Below are 18600 nucleotides of genomic sequence, written 5' to 3' on the forward strand. Positions count from 1 at the left end.
GAAACCAAGAGTCGCATGCTCTACTGACTGAGCCGATCAGCCTCCCCTAAAATACTTCTTTGAGACTTTGTTTTTGATATTTTATTAAGAGAATTTTTGAGATTCTAAGGAGCAAATGAACCTTCATCAGATCGACAAAGTGGGCAGGACTTATTTAATGTATCATTAAATTGATAGCCTCCCAGGTACAGTGGTTTGATTGGCATACAGAAACAAGTCTCCAGGTGCCTACAAGCCTCTCAGTTTGTCTGTTTCTCCTATCAAGTATCTGTCTACATATCTATTCCATTTATCTCAATTATCAATGGTAAAGATTCAATTAAAAAAAATCTTCTATTTTAGCACCAATATCACCTATCTGCCAATGATCTGTCTCATAAACCCAGGTTAATGTCTCTCCACGCACCTCTTTGTTATAATATCTGCAACCTTGGCATTATATTGGGGATCTCTACTTAGTGGGAACTGATACTGTTCACTCATTTCACAAAGGTAAAGGAAGCTTCATATCCTTGATGCAGGAAACATGCATTTTAGGGATAATTGTTGGGAATAATAAAAAACCAGAGAAAGGTATTTAGATGCCAAACTAATTGGGTCTTATGGGGATCCTTTTTTTATTTTCTAGTGGGAGAAGACATGAAATATTATAACAACTTCAGCCAATATAAATACAATGTAAGCCACATTTGCAATTCAAAATTTTCCAATAGTACCATTTACAAAAGTGTAAGAAACAAGCAAAATTATTTTTAATTATATATTTTCTCTATCTCAGTATATCAGAATATTATAATTTCAGGGTGTATCCATAATAAAATTATTAGTGAGATATTTTATATTGTTTTCTTATTAAATCTTCTAAATGTTATGTATATTTTATAGTTGCTGCATATGTCATCCAGACCAGTTACATTTTTTTTGTTTTGAAAGATAACCTTCTATTACTTTTATGTACAGAAAATTCAACAGCATTCACTCAACCCAGTTTGGTGGCCAGTTCTTTAATCTTTGCCTTTTCCAACTTGGCAATGAGAGCCATGGACTTTGGACCCAGGGTGTTGCCTCCCCAGTGACAGTGGATTTCATTGCATCTGTCAGTCATTGGTCCCGATAGCTTCCACCTGCTTACCCAGGGCTCTTTTGTCCACTGAGTTAACCTGTATGAAGGTGACAGTGGTGCAGGTCTTCCTGTGGACCAGATGCTGCAGCGTGGCCTTCCCCTTGATAATGCAGTAGGGAACCCCCGTCTTATGACATAGGGCAGGCAGGACTACGACCAGCTCGATGGGGTCAATAGCATGTGCAATCACTACCATCTGAGCCTTCTTGTTTTCCACCAAGGTGGTGACAGTATTAACGCCAGCCTGAAGGAGTGGCGACCTCTCAGTGGGGACGTCCCCTTTGCCGGCAGCTTTCCTCTCCGCCTGAGCCAACCATCTCTGCTTCTTCTCTTGCTTTGTCTCTTGTCTGTGTTTGTGGGCCAGCTTAAGCAGTTGAATAGCTGTTTGATGGTCTAAGAGCTGGGTGACTTGGTTAATCACAGGAGGTACTTTTAGATGTTTATAGAAAATAGCCCTTAGCTGCTGCAGTCTGTTGTAACGGAGGCATTTGACAAAGCAGGTGAAGTCCCTTTTGGGCTAGATGTCCTGTCTGATGCCAAAATTCTTGGGCCTTTTCTCAAACAGGGGATTGACCACCCCTTGGCTTCCTGTTTCTTCATGATAGCAGGGGCTGGGGCCACCTTGTTTACCTTCGCCTTCTTTCCTTTTGGCATCTTAGATGGCTGAAGGAGAGAGCCAGACCAGCCACATTTTAAGTGTTCGATAATAATTCACACGTGGCTAATCAAAAAGAATGTAATCTTGCCATTTTTAATGACGTGGATGGAACTAGAGGGTATTATGCTAAGCGAAATTTGTCAGAGAAGGACAAATACCATATGATTTCGTCATATGTGGAATTTAAGAAACAAAACAGATTAACATAGGGGGAGGGAAGGAACAATAAAATAAGATGAAAATTGAGAGGGAGGCAAACCATAAGAGATGCTGAACGGTAGGAAACAAACTGTGGGTTGCTGGAGGGGAGGTTGGTGGGGGGAAGGGATAATTGGGTGATGGGCATTAAGGAGGGCTCTGGATGTAATCAGCACTGGGTGTTATATGCAAGTGATAGATCATTAAATTCTACTTCTGAAACTAGTTAAAAAAAAAAAAAGTATCCAGGCCACTTGAATGCTAAAAAAAAATCATATGTGGCTAATGGCTACTGTATTAGAGAACAGAGACCTAGAACATTGACTGAAGGTAGCAAAGAGTTGACTAAATCATGTAATCAATTAGGCGTTTCAGGACAACAATTATGTTGCTTTTGTTCAGACCCTGAGTGACTGTGTAGTTGGCCTTTGGTCTTCTTACCAAATTGATAGATATACTGATGAGGTATAAATTATATTAAGGAGAACATCAATAATATGGAGGAAAAATCTGGAACATATGGTCATTTTTCCTCAACAGAGTGGATATGACCAGTCCATTAAAAATATAATTTAATAGATGTTGGCAAAAAGCATCTCATGAAAGGGTATCTTTTGCCCACTTTCTCCAAAATACATCCTCATCCTTTTTCACTAATGTGAAAAATCGACTGTAGAGATTCATTTCTTTATTTATATTTAATATATCTGTTTAAATGATTCTGGTTGTGAAAGGGTAAATTCATCAAAATTTGTCATGCAAAGCTCTGTGACAGGCACTATATTTAGTGCTGGATATAAAGGAGAATATAAGATGTTTAAGTTCCTTTCCCAAGTGGCACTTATATTATAGTTGGTTTTAAGGGAGGGGAAGACATAATTTTGGAATGTGTTGATTATTAGAAAGACATTTAAAAAGGCAGGTGTAAATGAGAGTGAACAGGTGGTGGGGAGTCTCACCAAATTTGGTGGTCAGGGGTAAGTCCTAGAAGCAGATGACATTTGAGTTGAACCCGCAGTGACAAGATGTATCTGGGAGTGTCCTGACAGAAGAACAATGTAGGCAGACGGCTCAGCATATGCAGAAGCCAAAGTAGGGCTGCCTTGAGGATCAGAGAGAAAGCCAGATAACCAGGATGTGGTCAAAGACAGTGGGGATTATAAATGACTGGTAGGCTATGGCATAGGCTTTGTTCTGTGGATGATAGGAAGCTATTGTTGCATTTTAAGTTAGGGATGGACGTGGACGAATTACATTTAAAAAAAGTCCCTCCAGCTGCCATGTAGGCAAGAGTAGCTGAGTGGGGGCAAGAGGGTAAACAGAGAAATCAATTCAGAGAGAGATGTGGGGGTTTTGTCTAGTATGTTGGTGCTGGTGAGCTTTTGTTGGATTAGAAATGTATTTCAGTATAATAAGATGCTGCAGTTGCCCCCCCCCCTTTTTTTTTTAAAAAAAGATTTTATTTATTTATTTATTTGACAGAGAGAGAGACAGCCAGCGAGAGAGGGAACACAAGCAGGGGGAGTGGGAGAGGAAGAAGCAGGCTCACAGCGGAGGAGCCTGATGTGGGGCTCGATCCCAGAACGCCGGGATCACGCCCTGAGCTGAAGGCAGACGCTTAACAGCTGTGCCACCCAGGCGCCCCTGCAGTTGCCCCTTAAACAACACAGATCTGAACTGTGCGGGTCCACTTATGTGGAGATGTTTTTTTCTTTTTTGATAAACACAGTAGAGTACTGTAATTGAATTTTCTCTTCCTTATGATTTTCTTAACCATTTTTCTCTAGCTTACTTTATTGCAACAGTACAGTATATAATACATACAATATGCAAAATATGTGTCGATTGACCATTATTGGTAAGGCTTCTGGTCAACAGTATGTTAGAAGTAGTTAAATTTTGGGGAAGTCAAAAGTTATATATAGATTTTTGACTGTGCAGCGTGTTGGTGCTTCTAACCTCTCTGTTTTTCAAGGGCCATCTGTGTGTGTGTGTGTGTGTGTGTGTGTGTGTGTGTGTGTATTTTTCCCTCTCTTTCAGCTGATAGATGAATAGTAATAGACAGTGTGAGGACCTGTCTTTAATTTTAACATTTTATTTGGATATAATTTCAAGCTTATAGAAAACTTGCACAATTAGGAGTAGTACCAAAACCCATGAATATCAAAGGCACACATTGTTAATCTTTTATCCTATTTACTTTATTATTTGCTCTCTGTCTCTCTTCATAATACTTTTTAAGACACATTTGTGGTTAAAATACAGATATTATGGCCCTTTACTATTGTATCCCTATGTACTTTGGTGTGATGTCTTAAGAATAAGATTTTTACTTGCAAATCCACAGTAATGTTATTGACTTCAGTGAATTTAACACCAAAACAATAATTTTATCAAATTTGCCATCCGTACTTCAACTTTGTTCCTGACCAATAATATCCTTGATTGAATTTTTCTCCCTTCTATACACTATCCAAATTAGGTCAGGCATTGCACTTATTTATTATTTATTTATTTTATTTATGCGTTTAGTATTTTCCTTTTTTAAAAAAAATATTATTATGTTATGTTAGTCACCATACAGTACATCATTAGTTTTTGATGTAGTGTTCCATGAGTCATTGTTTGTGTATAACACCCAGTGCTCCATGCAATACGTACACTCCTTAATACCCATCACTGGGCTAGCCCATCCCCCCACCCGCTTCCCCTCTAAAACCCTCATTTTGTTTCCCGGAGTCCCTAGTCTCCCATGGTTCATCTCCCCCCCCCCCCCACCTTCCTCCCCTTCATTTTTCCCTTCCTTCTCCTAATGTCCTCCCTGCTATTCCTTATGTTCCACAAATAAGTGAAACCATATGATAATTGTCTTTTCTGGTTGACTTACTTCACTTAGCATAATCTCCTCCATTTTCATCCATGTTGATGCAAATGTTGGGCAATCATCCTTTCTGATGTCCGAGTAATATTCCATTGTATATATGGACTACATCTTCTTTATCCTTATGTCTGTTCAAGGGCATCTTGGCTCTTTCCACAGTTTGGCTGTTGTGGACATTGCTGCTATGAACATTGGGGTGCATATGGCCCCTCTTTTCACTACACCTGTATCTTTGGGGTAAATACACAATAGTGCAATTGCTGGATCATAAGGTAGCTGTATTTTTAACTTTTTGAGGAACCTCCACACTGTTTTCCAAAGTGGATGTACCAGCTTGCATTCTCACCAACAGTGTAAGAGGGATCGGATCCTCTTTCTCCACATCCTCTCCACCATTTGTTGTTTCCTACCTTGTCAATTTTTGCCACTCTAACTGGTGTAATGTGGTATCTCAATGTGGTTTTGATTTGAATTTCCCTGATGGATAATGATGTTGAACATTTTTTCATGTGTCTATTAGCCATTCGTATGTCTCCCTTGGAAAAGTGTCTGTTCATATCTTCTGCCCATTTTTTGATTTGATTATTTGTTTCTTGGGTATTGAGTTTGAGAAGTTCTTTATAGATCTTTGATACCAGCCCTTTATCTATAGTGTCATTTGCAAATATCTTCTGCCATTCTGTGGGTTGCCTCTTTGTGTTGTTGACTATTTCCTTGGCTGTGCAGAAGCTTTTTATCTTGATGAAGTCCCAAAAGTTCATTTTTGCTTTTGTTTTCCTTAAGGCATTGCATTTAATTTTTATGATTCTTTAGCCTTCTTTGTTTTTAATATTTCCACAGCCCGTATATTTTATTTTATTTTTTTTGAGGTGCACATTTTTGTAGAATATAGTTTCCTTCCGTTTTCAAAGGAATTTTTCAGTTTGGTTTCCCTGATGTTTTCTCCTGATTCAATTCAAGTTATTCATTCTCAGCTAGAGTACTATATAGATGGTATGGTTATTTTCAGGGTGACACATCTGATCACCAGGTCAAGTTGTCCAATTTCCCCATTGTGTAGTCATTATGTTTTTTTGGTAACTAATAAGCAATTATATGAATACACTTAAAGAACATACAAGTTTTCTATTCCTCAGCAAAACTTTCCCCCTGATTTTGCATCTCTCGATGGTTTTTGCCTGATTCAGTCATTGTTGTAGTGATTGCCAAAATCTGATTTCCAACTCAAGCTCTTGCTCCACAGCTACTGGGTGGTCCTTGGCATTCTACTGTGAACAAGAGTTCTCCCTTCCTATCAATTTATACGTGATCCATTGACTGCTTATATGTTTGGACTCATAAATTCTTAGTTTTCAATGCTTATAATTCATTGCTGTACTTACTAATTATGGTGCTCAAATTGTCACACATTTTGTCAGTGAGACCTCCGTCAAGCTGGTTTCAGTGGACCTTGTTACAAACCCCATTGTTTGAGGATTTCCTTACTTTTGGCATAGCAAGATGTTGCATGCTCACCTGTACTTACTCTGTTTCAGTCCTGAATCAGTCCTGAATCAGCCATTTTTTAAGGGGACACTGGTTCATTTCATTTTGGGGCTCTAGAATGAGCTCAGTGCTATTGGGGTATCTTTTTACTTAGCCATTTTAGTGGGCTAAAAAATACAAGCAAGCATATACATGTATAATACAGTATACAAATATACATGGGCACATTCACATAAGCATATATAAAAATGTATATATATCTTTATATACGAAACCTCCCATTCCAGTCCATCCATTTAGGATTCTTTTTTGCCTTTTCCCCAATCCATATTAGTATCTTTCTAATTCCTTGTTGAAAACTCTGACAATCAGCATGTTCTCATTACTCAGTCCTATAATAAATCTAAAATAGTTTCAGCACGGTTTCATCCATACTACTAGAAAAAACAAGTGTACTAAAAAGAGTTCCGGATTTGTTCACATTTCTTCCTATCCTCTTTTCAGACTAAGACTGAGACAATACAGTTGTATGTATTCATCGGAACTTGCATTAGTCCTTTCTTTTCCCCACTGGTATGGTTATGGTATTCATTTGAGATTAAAATTTGTTGATTTTTTTCAATCCAGGTTTCAGTTGTAGGTCCTCCTTCCTGTCTTCATTGACTTAAGTTGATTTTGTTTTGAGTATTCATATTAAAATCTTCACAAAAGGCAAAACTACACAACAACTATATGAAACTCTATTAAAAGTATATGGTGGAAATGTCACTCCCTAATGGAAAGGACTTAAAGTAATTATATAAGTGCATACCAGAGCACATTTGTGTGCTGGTGATATTAATCTAGAAAGGGGAAGAAATTAATGGTGTGAAAAACAGAGAGGGAGAGCTGCTACCTGAAGAGTGAAATGTCTTCTTGAGGTGATCAGAGATTGGCTTCAGAAAATAAAAAAGTAATATCTGTACACTGCTTATTATTTCCTTGGTACTATTATAAGCATGTACCTGGTTTATCTCATTTAGACCCCATAGTAACTCGAAGATGCAGTATTATCATTACCCCATCTTACAGAGGAGGAAATTGGGAGCACAGATTGGTTAAATGACTTACTTGTCCAACGTAGTTCATGTAGTAGATGACAAATATAGGTTTTGAAACTGGACAAACTGGGTTTGCTTCCCTGTGGTACCTTCAGTGGGGCTGAGGTCATCACCTCATGAAAGACCAGTTTTCCGGTTATACCAGGCACAGCATGCGACTAGGTTTAATTGTTGTTTATAGTCACTATTGATCCTGTCATATTTTGACATTGCTCCTCAGATCCATTTTCTGTGACTTTTACGTGAAGATTGGGCAGTGGTATGAAGCCAGTGATGAGAAACCATTCAGCAGTAACAACGTTCATCTTACTGGGTTTGACAGATGACCCACAGCTAGAGATTTTGGTTTTTATCTTTCTGTTTATCACATATATATTAAGTGTAATTGGGAATCTGACCATAATTTCTCTCACCTTGGTGGATTCTCATTTAAAAACAGCTATGTATTTTTTTCTTCAAAATTTCTCTTTCTTAGAAATTTCATTCACAACTGCCTGTGTCCCCCCATACCTGTACATCATATCAAGTGGGGACAGAACCATCACCGTCAAGGCTTGCTTCAGCCAAATCTTTTTTATTGTCCTCTTTGGAGCTACAGAATTTTTTCTCCTGGCTGTGATGTCCTACGACCGCTACGTGGCCATCTGCAAACCCCTGCATTACGTGACCATCATGAGCAGTAGAGTCTGCAGGGATCTCATCCTCTGTTGTTGGGTATCTGGCTTATTGATTATCATTCCACTCCTTGGTTTGAGTCTCCACCTGGAATTCTGTGACTCTGTTATTGACCATTTTTATTGTGATGCTTCTCCAATACTGAAGAATTCATGTTCAGATACTTGGTTCATAGAACAGCTGGTTGTCATCTGTGCTGTGTTGACCTTCATAATGACCCTTGTGTGTATAGTTCTGTCATACATATACATCATTAGGACAATTCTAAGATTACCCTCTGTCCAGCAAAGGAAAAAAGCCTTTTCCACCTGTTCTTCCCACATGATTGTGGTTTCCATGACCTATGGCAGCTGCATATTTATGTATGTCAAACCTTCAGTTAAGGATGAAGTGGCCATTAATAAGGCAGTTTCTCTACTCACTATATCTGTTGCCCCTATGTTGAACCCCTTCATTTATACCCTGAGAAATAAACAAGTAAAGCAGTCTCTCCGTGATGTTCTCAAAAGATTCGTATTTCATTCAAAGAAATAGTAGACCGGGAACTCAAATTAAAAGATATATCCTCATATATGCAAGTAATGAATCGTGGAACTTTACATCAAAAACTAGGGATATACTGTATGGTGACTAAAATAATATAATAAAAATATTACTACATAAAAAAATAAAAGATATATGCTCAGAATATGGATTGAAATTGAAGCCATTGAGAATGGCAAGTTTTGACAGGCATTAAAGAAAGTTTGGAAGAACATCTAATAAAGAGTGCTGAAGGACCCAGTATTATGAAATGGGCACTTCTTTACTTCTTTACAACCCATTATATCTCCTTCTAACCTGAATTCAATCAGCTCGACTTAAGTCATCTTTAATGTTCATTAGTTATTAGTTTTTCATGTCAAAACTATTCTGGACACGTTACTGCTTTCCCCTCCTTGCACTGCAATCTGTTTTGAAGTGTCTTCCCTCTTCAAGGGGATAACTATGCTGATTTTCAGGATGTAAAGCAGCCTTTATCTTCACTTCAGGCTTGTCAATGCCATCTCAAAATAAACAGTATGTGCATGTGTACAAAATTAGGAATATAATTATATTCCCTTTCCTTTTCTATGTGAATGTATTGAAGATGATGACAAAACAACTGGCAAAACCCCAACAATACAAAGAAGTGTAATTTTCTAGTTGTTAGAGTTTATCGATTGATTTCTTCCTCCACCAGTAATTGTTCTAAGAACTCCCAGGAAAGCCAGGTACAACACCAAAAGCATTGGCTTAAAGCATCAGATTGCTGGTGAACTAATGAAGATCAGAGAGCAAAGACTGCAAAAGGTAGAACTTTTGAAGCTTGAACTGATTGTATGTAGTTAATTCTGCCCTTAGAGGCATTTTCAGATTCATGGCTGTGGTGGATTACATCATTTGTAGTGGATCAATGTCATTTTCTCCATTACAGGATATAAATTCCTTCCTCTCTTTTTTCACTTGGCTGGGTCAGTAACTTGCTTTTGATCATGAGAATGTGGTATAAGGGAAGTTGCACGAGAAGCTTCTTTTTTTGGAACACATGCCCTGGGGGAATCCAGGTGCCATGTGAAAAGTTTGAATACCTTGATATTGCCATGCAGTGAAGAAGCCTAAGCTAGCCCCATGGAGAGACCATAGAGAGATGCCTGGTCAGCCCATCTCTTCCAGCCATTCCAGCTGTGGCGTCAGACACAGGATTGAAGAAGCCATCTTAGATAAACTCCACACCAGCCTTCTTATCATCCAATGCCAATTACTATCTGATTGCAACTAAATGATGGAACCAAGTGAGAACCACCCACCTGATCCCAGTCAGCCTCTAGAATCATGGACAATAATAAATTTATGTTTTAAGATGCAAAGATTTGGGGTGACTTGTTACACAGCAATTTTTAACTGAAATAGGGTGTAGGAAAAGTGTTAGCCTTTTATTTTTTATTAAAATTTTTTGTTGTTTGAGTATAGTTGACACACAACATTGTATTAGTGTCAGGTGTACAGTGTAGTGATTCAGCATCTGTGTATGTTATGCTATGCTTTCCACAAGTGTAACTACTTTTTCTTCATTACCATCTCTCCATTGTCTAGAGCTCTATCCTCTGTTTTTGGGGATTATGAGTGTTCCGAATCATTGGAAGGTTGGTCTCGTCAGTAGGTATAGGCTGAAGATTAATCACATTCTAGGCCACCCCTGGGTGAAAGGCTGTTCACTGTCAATGAAGGATTTTTCTTTCTTGATCTCAGCTGCTTTAAATAAAAGGGCCAAGTATGCTGGGAAACTTTGGGGAAGAGAAGAGATAGACATTTTTATAAATCTGTTTGCTACAAGGAACCAAGTTTCACCTTCCCCAATCCTTTGGGGAAGGAAGCATTGGGTGGAGGTTGGCAGAACATTTTCAGTGCTGTGGGGCAAAGCCATGATGGCATGTGTAGGGGCAAAATGAAAGAGCCCCTGAGCTCCAGGGCTTTCCTGACAGTGAGAGATGTGTAGAGGAGGAGGTGGCACTGACCCTGGGGAGAAAAGTGAAAGAAAAGAAAACCTTTCTGCCGGTCTGGCCATTTCCATGCTCCCTGGGTATCCTTTCCCATCTCCTGTACTTTCTGAGCTCCCAGCTGGGGATGCCACGACTTTCTGGCAGCTGTTATAAACCATAGTGCACAAGTGCTAAAACACGTTGGTCTGTTTTAGAGAAAAAGAGTGCCTGAATTCAACTGATAAAATTAGGCAATACTCACAGTGACAAAAAAGGTTCAAGTGACCTTATGCATGAAGCCTCTCACTGATTCAGTATACACTCATTGTAACTTTCATTATTGTATGCATAATGAAATTCATGTGTTCCTTCTTGTCCTGTGTATGCTCGTAAAGTGTCAAAGACATTGCACTGTGCAGTTCTCTGTCATAGGTAGAGACGTGCTAATGAGACAAACTCCATTTGCAAGCAGTGGGTGGGTCAAGATTTATGGTGAGTGCCTCTGCCCTCTGATGTCCAGAGTTTTCATTACATAGATGATGTCCAGTTGTTTGAACTCAGAAGATCCAGTCTCATCTGCTCAGACTGTGGTATTACTATTCCTCTCCCAGAATGGATCGCTGAAAATATATGAGGAACTCATACAAGAGACAAAATGTGGGGCAGTTTGAGCACCATAATTATGAAGTACAGCAATGAGCTCTCAGCTGTTGAAAATTAGAAGTTCATGAATCCATATACATAAGCAATCAATGGAGCAATTCTAAGTTGAAGAGAAGGGAGTGCTCTTGCTTATAATAGAATGCCAAGGACCAGTTTGTAGATGTGGAGTGAGGTCAGGAGTTGGAATCTAATATAAGAATATAATAAAATTCCTTGTTCCTTCCTACCTGAATGTATTAAAATCATGATAAAAACAACTGGCAAAACCCTTAGCAGTACAGAGAGGTATTTTAATATAAGCTTTAACAATTATTGATACATTTCTGCCTCTGAGTAATTGTTCACAGAACAACTGAAAAAGCCAAATAGAGCACCCAATCACTGGATTAAAGTCATCAGATTGCTGCGCAAACCATGAGGATCAGAAGGCCCAAGATTCTGGAAAAGGTAGAAATATTGAAGGATGAGCTGATTGTATGTAGCTATTTTTGAGCTTAGAGGCATTTTCAGATTCACGGCTATGGTGGATTAAAGACTGTTTCAAATTCTTCAATGTCAATTTCTCCATCCAGGGATGTAAATTCTTCTCCCCTTTAACTTGGCTGGACCTCTGACTTGCTTTAGATTGTGAGAGTGTGGTAGAAGTGAAGTTGCATGATTTAGGATAATCAGTCAACAATTGTCTCACCCTTGAAATTGAACTGTCATTGTATTGACATTTCAGACCATCCACAGTTGACATTTGTATATTTTGTCATTAAGCCATCTAGCAATAGGCTGATAGTCAAAATATTTGATGAACATTTCATATGTCCAAGTAGTTGTCACTGATGCTGCTGAATGTATTTTGGAAGTAGATGTCTTACGTATGTACAATATTTCTACTGTTTGGATGGGATGTTCCCAAGGAGAAACTGCCCTACTAGTGGGAGAGTGGTGTTGGGATAAATGCACACACTGGGAGCCTCATGAACCTCTTTGGTACAGCTATGTAGTTAATGTTGAGTCAGTGAGGGACAGGAGGGGTGAAAGAAATTACTGTATTGATTAAAAACCTGGGAAAACGAGCGCTGAAGAAAATCATGCAAATGATTTCATGGGCTGCCTACACTCAGCCGTGGGTCTTCTTTGTTTGTTTGTTTATTGTTATTTAGAGCGTGTTTACCTGTCATTTATTCATGGTGATGAATGACGTCCAGGTTTCTCCTTAGGGGTATATGGTAGGAAATATTGGCTTTTATAAAAATACAGTGCCAAAATAACACTTTATCTCTAACCCCATTTCATACATTGGTTACATTCAAGCGAACAACTGCCTTAGAATACAAATAGGAAGGACATTTTGCATTTTGATTAAAATGTCTTTTTTTAAGCAATTTTCTGGAACTTTAATATTAACCTCTAGCTTTTTCTGTAGAACTGTAGTGCTATTTCTAATTCTTACTCATAGTTACCAGAATATATTAAAGTAAAATTTATATTCTTGGTAAAATAGCAGTCTTATAATTAATATTATAGGTATTTTTGTCTATTATCTTCCTGCTTATTTTAATTTTACCACTACTTTATAATTTATCTGATAACACATCACTTAATTATGATTTGTCTTTAAATTTAGCATATCTTTGTTGGGAAAGTTTTGATTACCAGTTCAATCTCTTTACTAGTTATTGGTCTGTTCATGTTTTCTATTTCTTCATGATTTAGTCTTGCTATAAGGTAACGTCCTTATCTCTCCTTCATTTCTGAAGGACAACTTTTCTTGGTTGGCAGTTTTTTTCCACCTCTCCAAGCTTGTGTGTTTTGTCCCCATCCTGTAAGGTTAGGCCAGATTTCTGCACGTGCTGAGTAGCCATTTGCAAAGGCTCATTCTTACTACTCTTAGGGGCACACACTGGGAGCTGGCCACAAAGTGCGAAGGTGTGTGGTTGAAGCTTGTAAAGCATTTGGGATGCCCATGGATCAGTTGAGGGGATCTGAAGGTGAGGCATCCCCAGCTCTCCAGGGTGGGGTTCCTCATGAGTCCTCAAAGTGGTTAGTAGAATCCATATTGCTCCCACACGTTCCATTCTGAGCCCAAGCTGTTCACTGATCCTCAGTCATGCAGTTTATGACTCAGTGTTCTGGATGGGGTGAGAAAGAAATGTGCCTCTCTGGCAATTCTCACACAGATGGGGGAGCTGGGTGCTCATTCATGCAGTCCTATGTTCCTCCATATGAAAAATTATGGGCCTACCAGGTCTCTTTTGGCATTGAGGTGTGCCCCCTTTGGGGGAGGGATGATATGGCCAAAGTGGAACTATTCCTTCTCCTTTCTTCAGTGCTTTCAATCTCAGATTTTTTTTCCCCTTCAATAGTCAGCTGGCATTTCCCCACTGGACTTTCAGACTTCCACAAAGGTACTCTTTTCTGTGGTGATTTTCAAACTTGATATTCTTTGGTGGGGGGAAGATGGTAGAAAACCTATTCTGCGGGCGCCTGGGTGGCACAGTCGTTAAGCGTCTGCCTTTGGCTCAGGGCGCGATCCCAGCGTTCTGGGATCGAGCCCCACATCAGGCTCCTCTGCTGGGAGCCTGCTTCTTCCTCTCCCACTCCCCCTGCTGTGTTCCCTCTCGCTGGCTGTCTCTCTCTGTCAAATAAATAAATAAATAAAATCTTAAAAAAAAAAGAAAACCTATTCTGCCATGTAAATGATGGTCACTTATTCATTTTATTTTCAACTTTTTAATATCCTGTCACTTTAAGTGTGTCTCTTATATACAACACATTGCTGCATTTATTTATTTTTGTTTGTAATCCAGTTTGAGGATCTGTATCTTTTTCATCATGGGGTTCACTGATGTATTCTTTTTATAATTACTATTATAGTAAGACTGATTTCTGCCATCTTGTTCTTATTCCATTTATTTTGTTATTACTTTTCAACTATTTCCTATCTCTCATTAGAGGGATGGAGGGATACTTCTTAGTTTGTTGATTAAAAGTTATAAATTCTACTTCATTCTTAGCATGGATATTTTAAGATTCATCTGTGTTCATTTCCATCTATTGATTTCTTTTATTTTTTTAAAGATTTTATTTCTTTATTTGACAGAGATAGACAGCCAGCGAGAGAGGGAACACAGCAGGGGAGTGGGAGAGGAAGACGCAGGCTCCCAGCGGAGGAGCCCGATGTGGGGCTCGATCCCAGGACTCTGGGATCACGCCCTGAGCCGAAGGCAGACGCTTAACGACTGAGCCACCCAGGCGCCCCTCCATCTATTGAATCCTTAAACATATACAATTCTATTTCTTTGGATCATAACAAGTATATTATCTTTCTGTATGTTATTTTGGTCTATCTTCACAACCCATCATGTACATGTTTTCTAGAATTTTAGTTCTGGTTATGCATATAGATTTTCTTTCTTTTATTCTTTGACTAATACTTTCTAAAAAGATAAAAATGTTTTTTGGGTGTTGAGTTTGGTAAGTTCTTTATAGGTCTTGGGCCCTGGGTGTTATACACAACTAACGAATCGTTGAACACTACATCAAAAACTAATGATGTACTATATGCTGGCTAAATGAACATAATAAAAAATAAAAAGATAATAATGTACTTTATATGATTAATATAAATTATATTATCATTTTTATGTTTCATATTATTTGCATCATCCTTCTGGGTTTATTTATCCTCTTATTTGAGTATTTCTTTTAAGTGCTTTCATATTTGTTCTTTGTGTGGCAAGCTGTTTGAGGTGTTCTTCTAGTTTACCATCATATTTAAGTGTCTGATTTCTTAAGGTGTATGTTTTCTTTATCAATCCCATTTCAGCATACTTAGAAATATCCATCCTTCTCTATTATACGAAATATGTTATTATTGCCTTCTCTCCCCACCTTCTCTTTACCTGTAACTCTCATTATATATTTTTATTTTGGTATCTGCACTTGTCTTTTGGTGCCTATATATCTAACTACCTATTTCTATGTCTAATCTCCTTATTGTTTTCTGTTGCTTTATGGGAGACCACATCAGAGCTGATCCAGCTCACCATTTTTGTTTTGGTTTTATCTCTCCAATATTAGCCTCATTGTTTTATTCTTTATTTCATTTATTGTGGTTTCCAGCACTATTTTTACCTGGTTATTTTTATAATGTTTTGTCCTTCATTTTGCCAATATCATTCTTATCTTTTTTAGGACATTATACTTATTTTATTTTTTTTAAGATTTTATTTATTTGAAAGAGAGAGAGCGCAAGGAAGAGAGAGCACGAGTGCGGGGAAGGGCAGAAGGAGACAGAGAAGCAGACTCCCTGCCGAGCAAGGAACCTGACATGGGGCTTGGGCTTGATCCCAGGACCCTGAGATCATGACCTGAGCCAAAGGCAGATGCTTACCCAACTAAGCTCCCCAGACGTCCCAAATTATACTTATTTTAAATTCTTGCTGCTTCTGTTCCAGTAATTCATCTTTGCATCATATGTTATCTGGTGTGTAATCTTGCCCCTCTCTCTCAGTGGATATATTCCTAAGATGGGTGGTTGTTTTGGCTTCTGAACTCATGACCTCTGTATAGCATTAGCTCTACTGTCTAGTGATGCATATGAACAGAAGCTTAAGCCCTGGTTTGTGACCTTCTGGATAACTTAAAGGAATGACAAGGACGATCCTCAGGCCAGATAGCCCAAGTCATTATAGAACTGTTCCTTCCTAAACTGTCATCTTAAAAAATACTTTTTTTCTTTTCTTTTCTTTTTATTTATTTGTGAGAAAAAGAGATAGAGAAAGCGTGCGTGTGCATACACGCCCAAGGTAGGGGAGGGGCAAGGAAGAGAGAGAGAGAGAATCTTAGGCTCCACACCTGCCATGGAGCTGGACATGGGACTTGATCTCATGACCCTAAGATCATGACCTGAGCCCAAATCAAGTCAGGCGCTTAACCAACTGAGCCACCCAGGTGCCCCATGAATTCTGTTTTAAACATTTTGCAAGGAGCAGCATTGGGAGAATACTGTTTCAATTTGTAATCCGTAGTCCATAATCTTTGGGGCTTTAGGGAGAGAGGATAGAGGAAATGGTGCTGAAGTGTGGCAGCACTTGTTTTTATTGTCTCCTCGCTCTAGCACGGCTCTAATGTTATCCTGAGAATGTTAGTAGCTAAAACTGTTTCTTTTGATTCTTTTTAAGAAATAATTTAAATTTAAATTGAATTAAGTCAAATTAAATTTTAGTTTTTAAAAGATTTTATTTATTTGACAGAGAGGGAGAGAGCAAACATAAGCAAGGGGAGTGCCAGGCAGGGCAGAAGCAGAGACTCTGCTGAGCAAGGAGCCCCATGTGGGGCTCAATCCCAGGACTCTGGGGATAGTGAACTGAGTGAAAGTCAGCCGCTTAACTGACTAGGCCACCCAGGAGCACCTAGTTTTATTTTATTCTAGAATGAGAGATCATGTATGTAAGAGAGGGGTGGGGGAGTGGCAAAGGGAGAATCCCAAGGAGACTCGATGCTCAGTGCAGAGCCTGACTCGGGGCTCAATCCCACTATCCTGAGAGCATGACCAGAGCAGAAACCAAGAGTCAGATGCTCAGTTGACTGAGCCATCCAGGCACCCTTCTTTTGATTCTTGTCTACAGTGGTGACAGGAAGGATAAAGCCCACCAACTCAACATTTAGAAATTGAACATTCTCAGACTCAGCCACAGAATCAGTAAACTCATTTCTTTGCTTATCTGTGACTTGGATTACATTCCAAAAGTGCCAGCATAAAGCCAGTTTAGTGAACAGTTTCATAAGTGCATGACCTGTCTTTTTTTTTTTTTGACAAGTTCATTTAGAAGCTGATGTGTTCCCTCCCTAATTAATTTGTAAATGCTTATATTATGAAGGCTGGGTGAAGCCCTGCTTAGTGTTCTTAAACTTTGACTTACACCAAGTACCCTCCTTCCTTATCTCAGCATATTTAGAGATCTCCAGGGCACATGGAGTTGATGTAGTCAGCTCTAATAATTCCTGCCAAATGTTCTGATTGGTGTTATGTGAAGAGTGCATAAGACCTTCATCGATCTGGCTACCGAAGGATGCGACTGGACATAAGAGAGATGTGAATAAGTTGGCCTTGCTGCAGAGGGATTTCAAGTAGAATGGCCAACATGTTTATAATCCCATTATTTTAAGCCAATAAATTTACTATCTATTCATACTAATTAAGCCCCAGTTTCTTGAGAAGGTTGTTGTTCATACTGTTATAATGGGTATCACTTATTAAACACTTAAGTATTGGCTTTTAAAATGTTTTACACTTATTATCTCATTTAATGCTCAAAACTATTGTATTTGATAGATATGATTACTATCCACATTTTAGAGTTTGAGAAGAGGTCAAATAACAATCCCAAGGCAACTCTTGTAGAAGGTTGGGAATCTGGGATTTGAACTAGAGCCTCTATTTTTGACCAGTATGTGGCACTGTGTTCTACTTCAGCACAGATTGTAGTAGAAATGTGGATTTGGGTGAACTTAATGATTGAAATATGGCTATTTAAGAACATCTCTATATCAGTTGATAGCTCAGTGAACTTGTGTTGGTTTGTAACCCTCTTGGAAGCTTCCTGGGTGAAATCTGAAATGGCCCTCGTACTCAGAGCACAGGGAGAGATGGAAGAAAGAAGAGGGCACTCTAGGTGGGTAGTGGCAGTTTTAATAAGCAAAGGGAACTTACATATGAGGCTTGTCTTGGGCAGCAGCAAGATGAATGGATCCCTGTACCCACCCACTGTGTCTTAAGAGTTTATAAAGAGGCCGTAACTGGATTCAGTCATGTATACCATGCAGGTCTTGTCAACACCACATCCCAAGGCTGTGTCCTTTGAGCAGCCCCTGGGAGCAGGAAAGGCAAGTGGAACCCACATTTCAAAGATAGGGGAGGGAGCCTCCAAGTACCAGGTTCAGCTCACCAGTCAATTGCTGGGGTCATGTCTTTTTGATGGTGTTCCCCAACAATTTGTAATAAATTAAAAATCAGCACTAATCTCTAGCTTAGCCACCAAAGAATCCCAGATATTCATAATAACAATGACTTTACATATAAGACCTTTTATTTTAAATAACATGCACTCTTCAATATTTTCTGTGGTTCTGGAAATTTTGTCTCCTAACCAGTCCAATACAGCTTGTTTCTTAAATGCCCAAGAAGCATCATTCCACTCAACAATGTTACCACATATAAAACACATGGACATACCAGATGATGCTCCACTTGTACCTCAAATGGTAATGAACAATCTGTAGTGTATTAGGATATTACTAAGCTATGTGCAAGTACTCAG

General features: G+C 38.8%; 1 protein-coding gene and 1 pseudogene across 1 annotated transcript; one reads left to right on the forward strand and one right to left on the reverse strand.

Moving 5' to 3' along the window:
• Nucleotides 1–979: 979 nt before the first annotated feature.
• On the reverse strand, nucleotides 980–1777 carry LOC113249860 (60S ribosomal protein L7a-like; annotated as a pseudogene).
• A 5941-nt stretch (nucleotides 1778–7718) lies between these two features.
• On the forward strand, nucleotides 7719–8654 carry LOC125282025 (olfactory receptor 6C2-like). The gene has a single exon (XM_048215945.2). The coding sequence runs from the start codon at nucleotides 7719–7721 to the stop codon at nucleotides 8652–8654; it is 936 nt and encodes a 311-aa protein (XP_048071902.1).
• Nucleotides 8655–18600: the final 9946 nt, after the last annotated feature.

The sequence above is a fragment of the Ursus arctos genome, unplaced genomic scaffold (assembly GCF_023065955.2).
Source record: "Ursus arctos isolate Adak ecotype North America unplaced genomic scaffold, UrsArc2.0 scaffold_21, whole genome shotgun sequence".
Taxonomy (NCBI): domain Eukaryota; kingdom Metazoa; phylum Chordata; class Mammalia; order Carnivora; family Ursidae; genus Ursus; species Ursus arctos.

Bases quoted from the DNA above. Each gene is read 5' to 3' on its own strand.
- LOC125282025 (XM_048215945.2), top strand. From the start codon at position 7,719: ATGAGAAACCATTCAGCAGTAACAACGTTCATCTTACTGGGTTTGACA.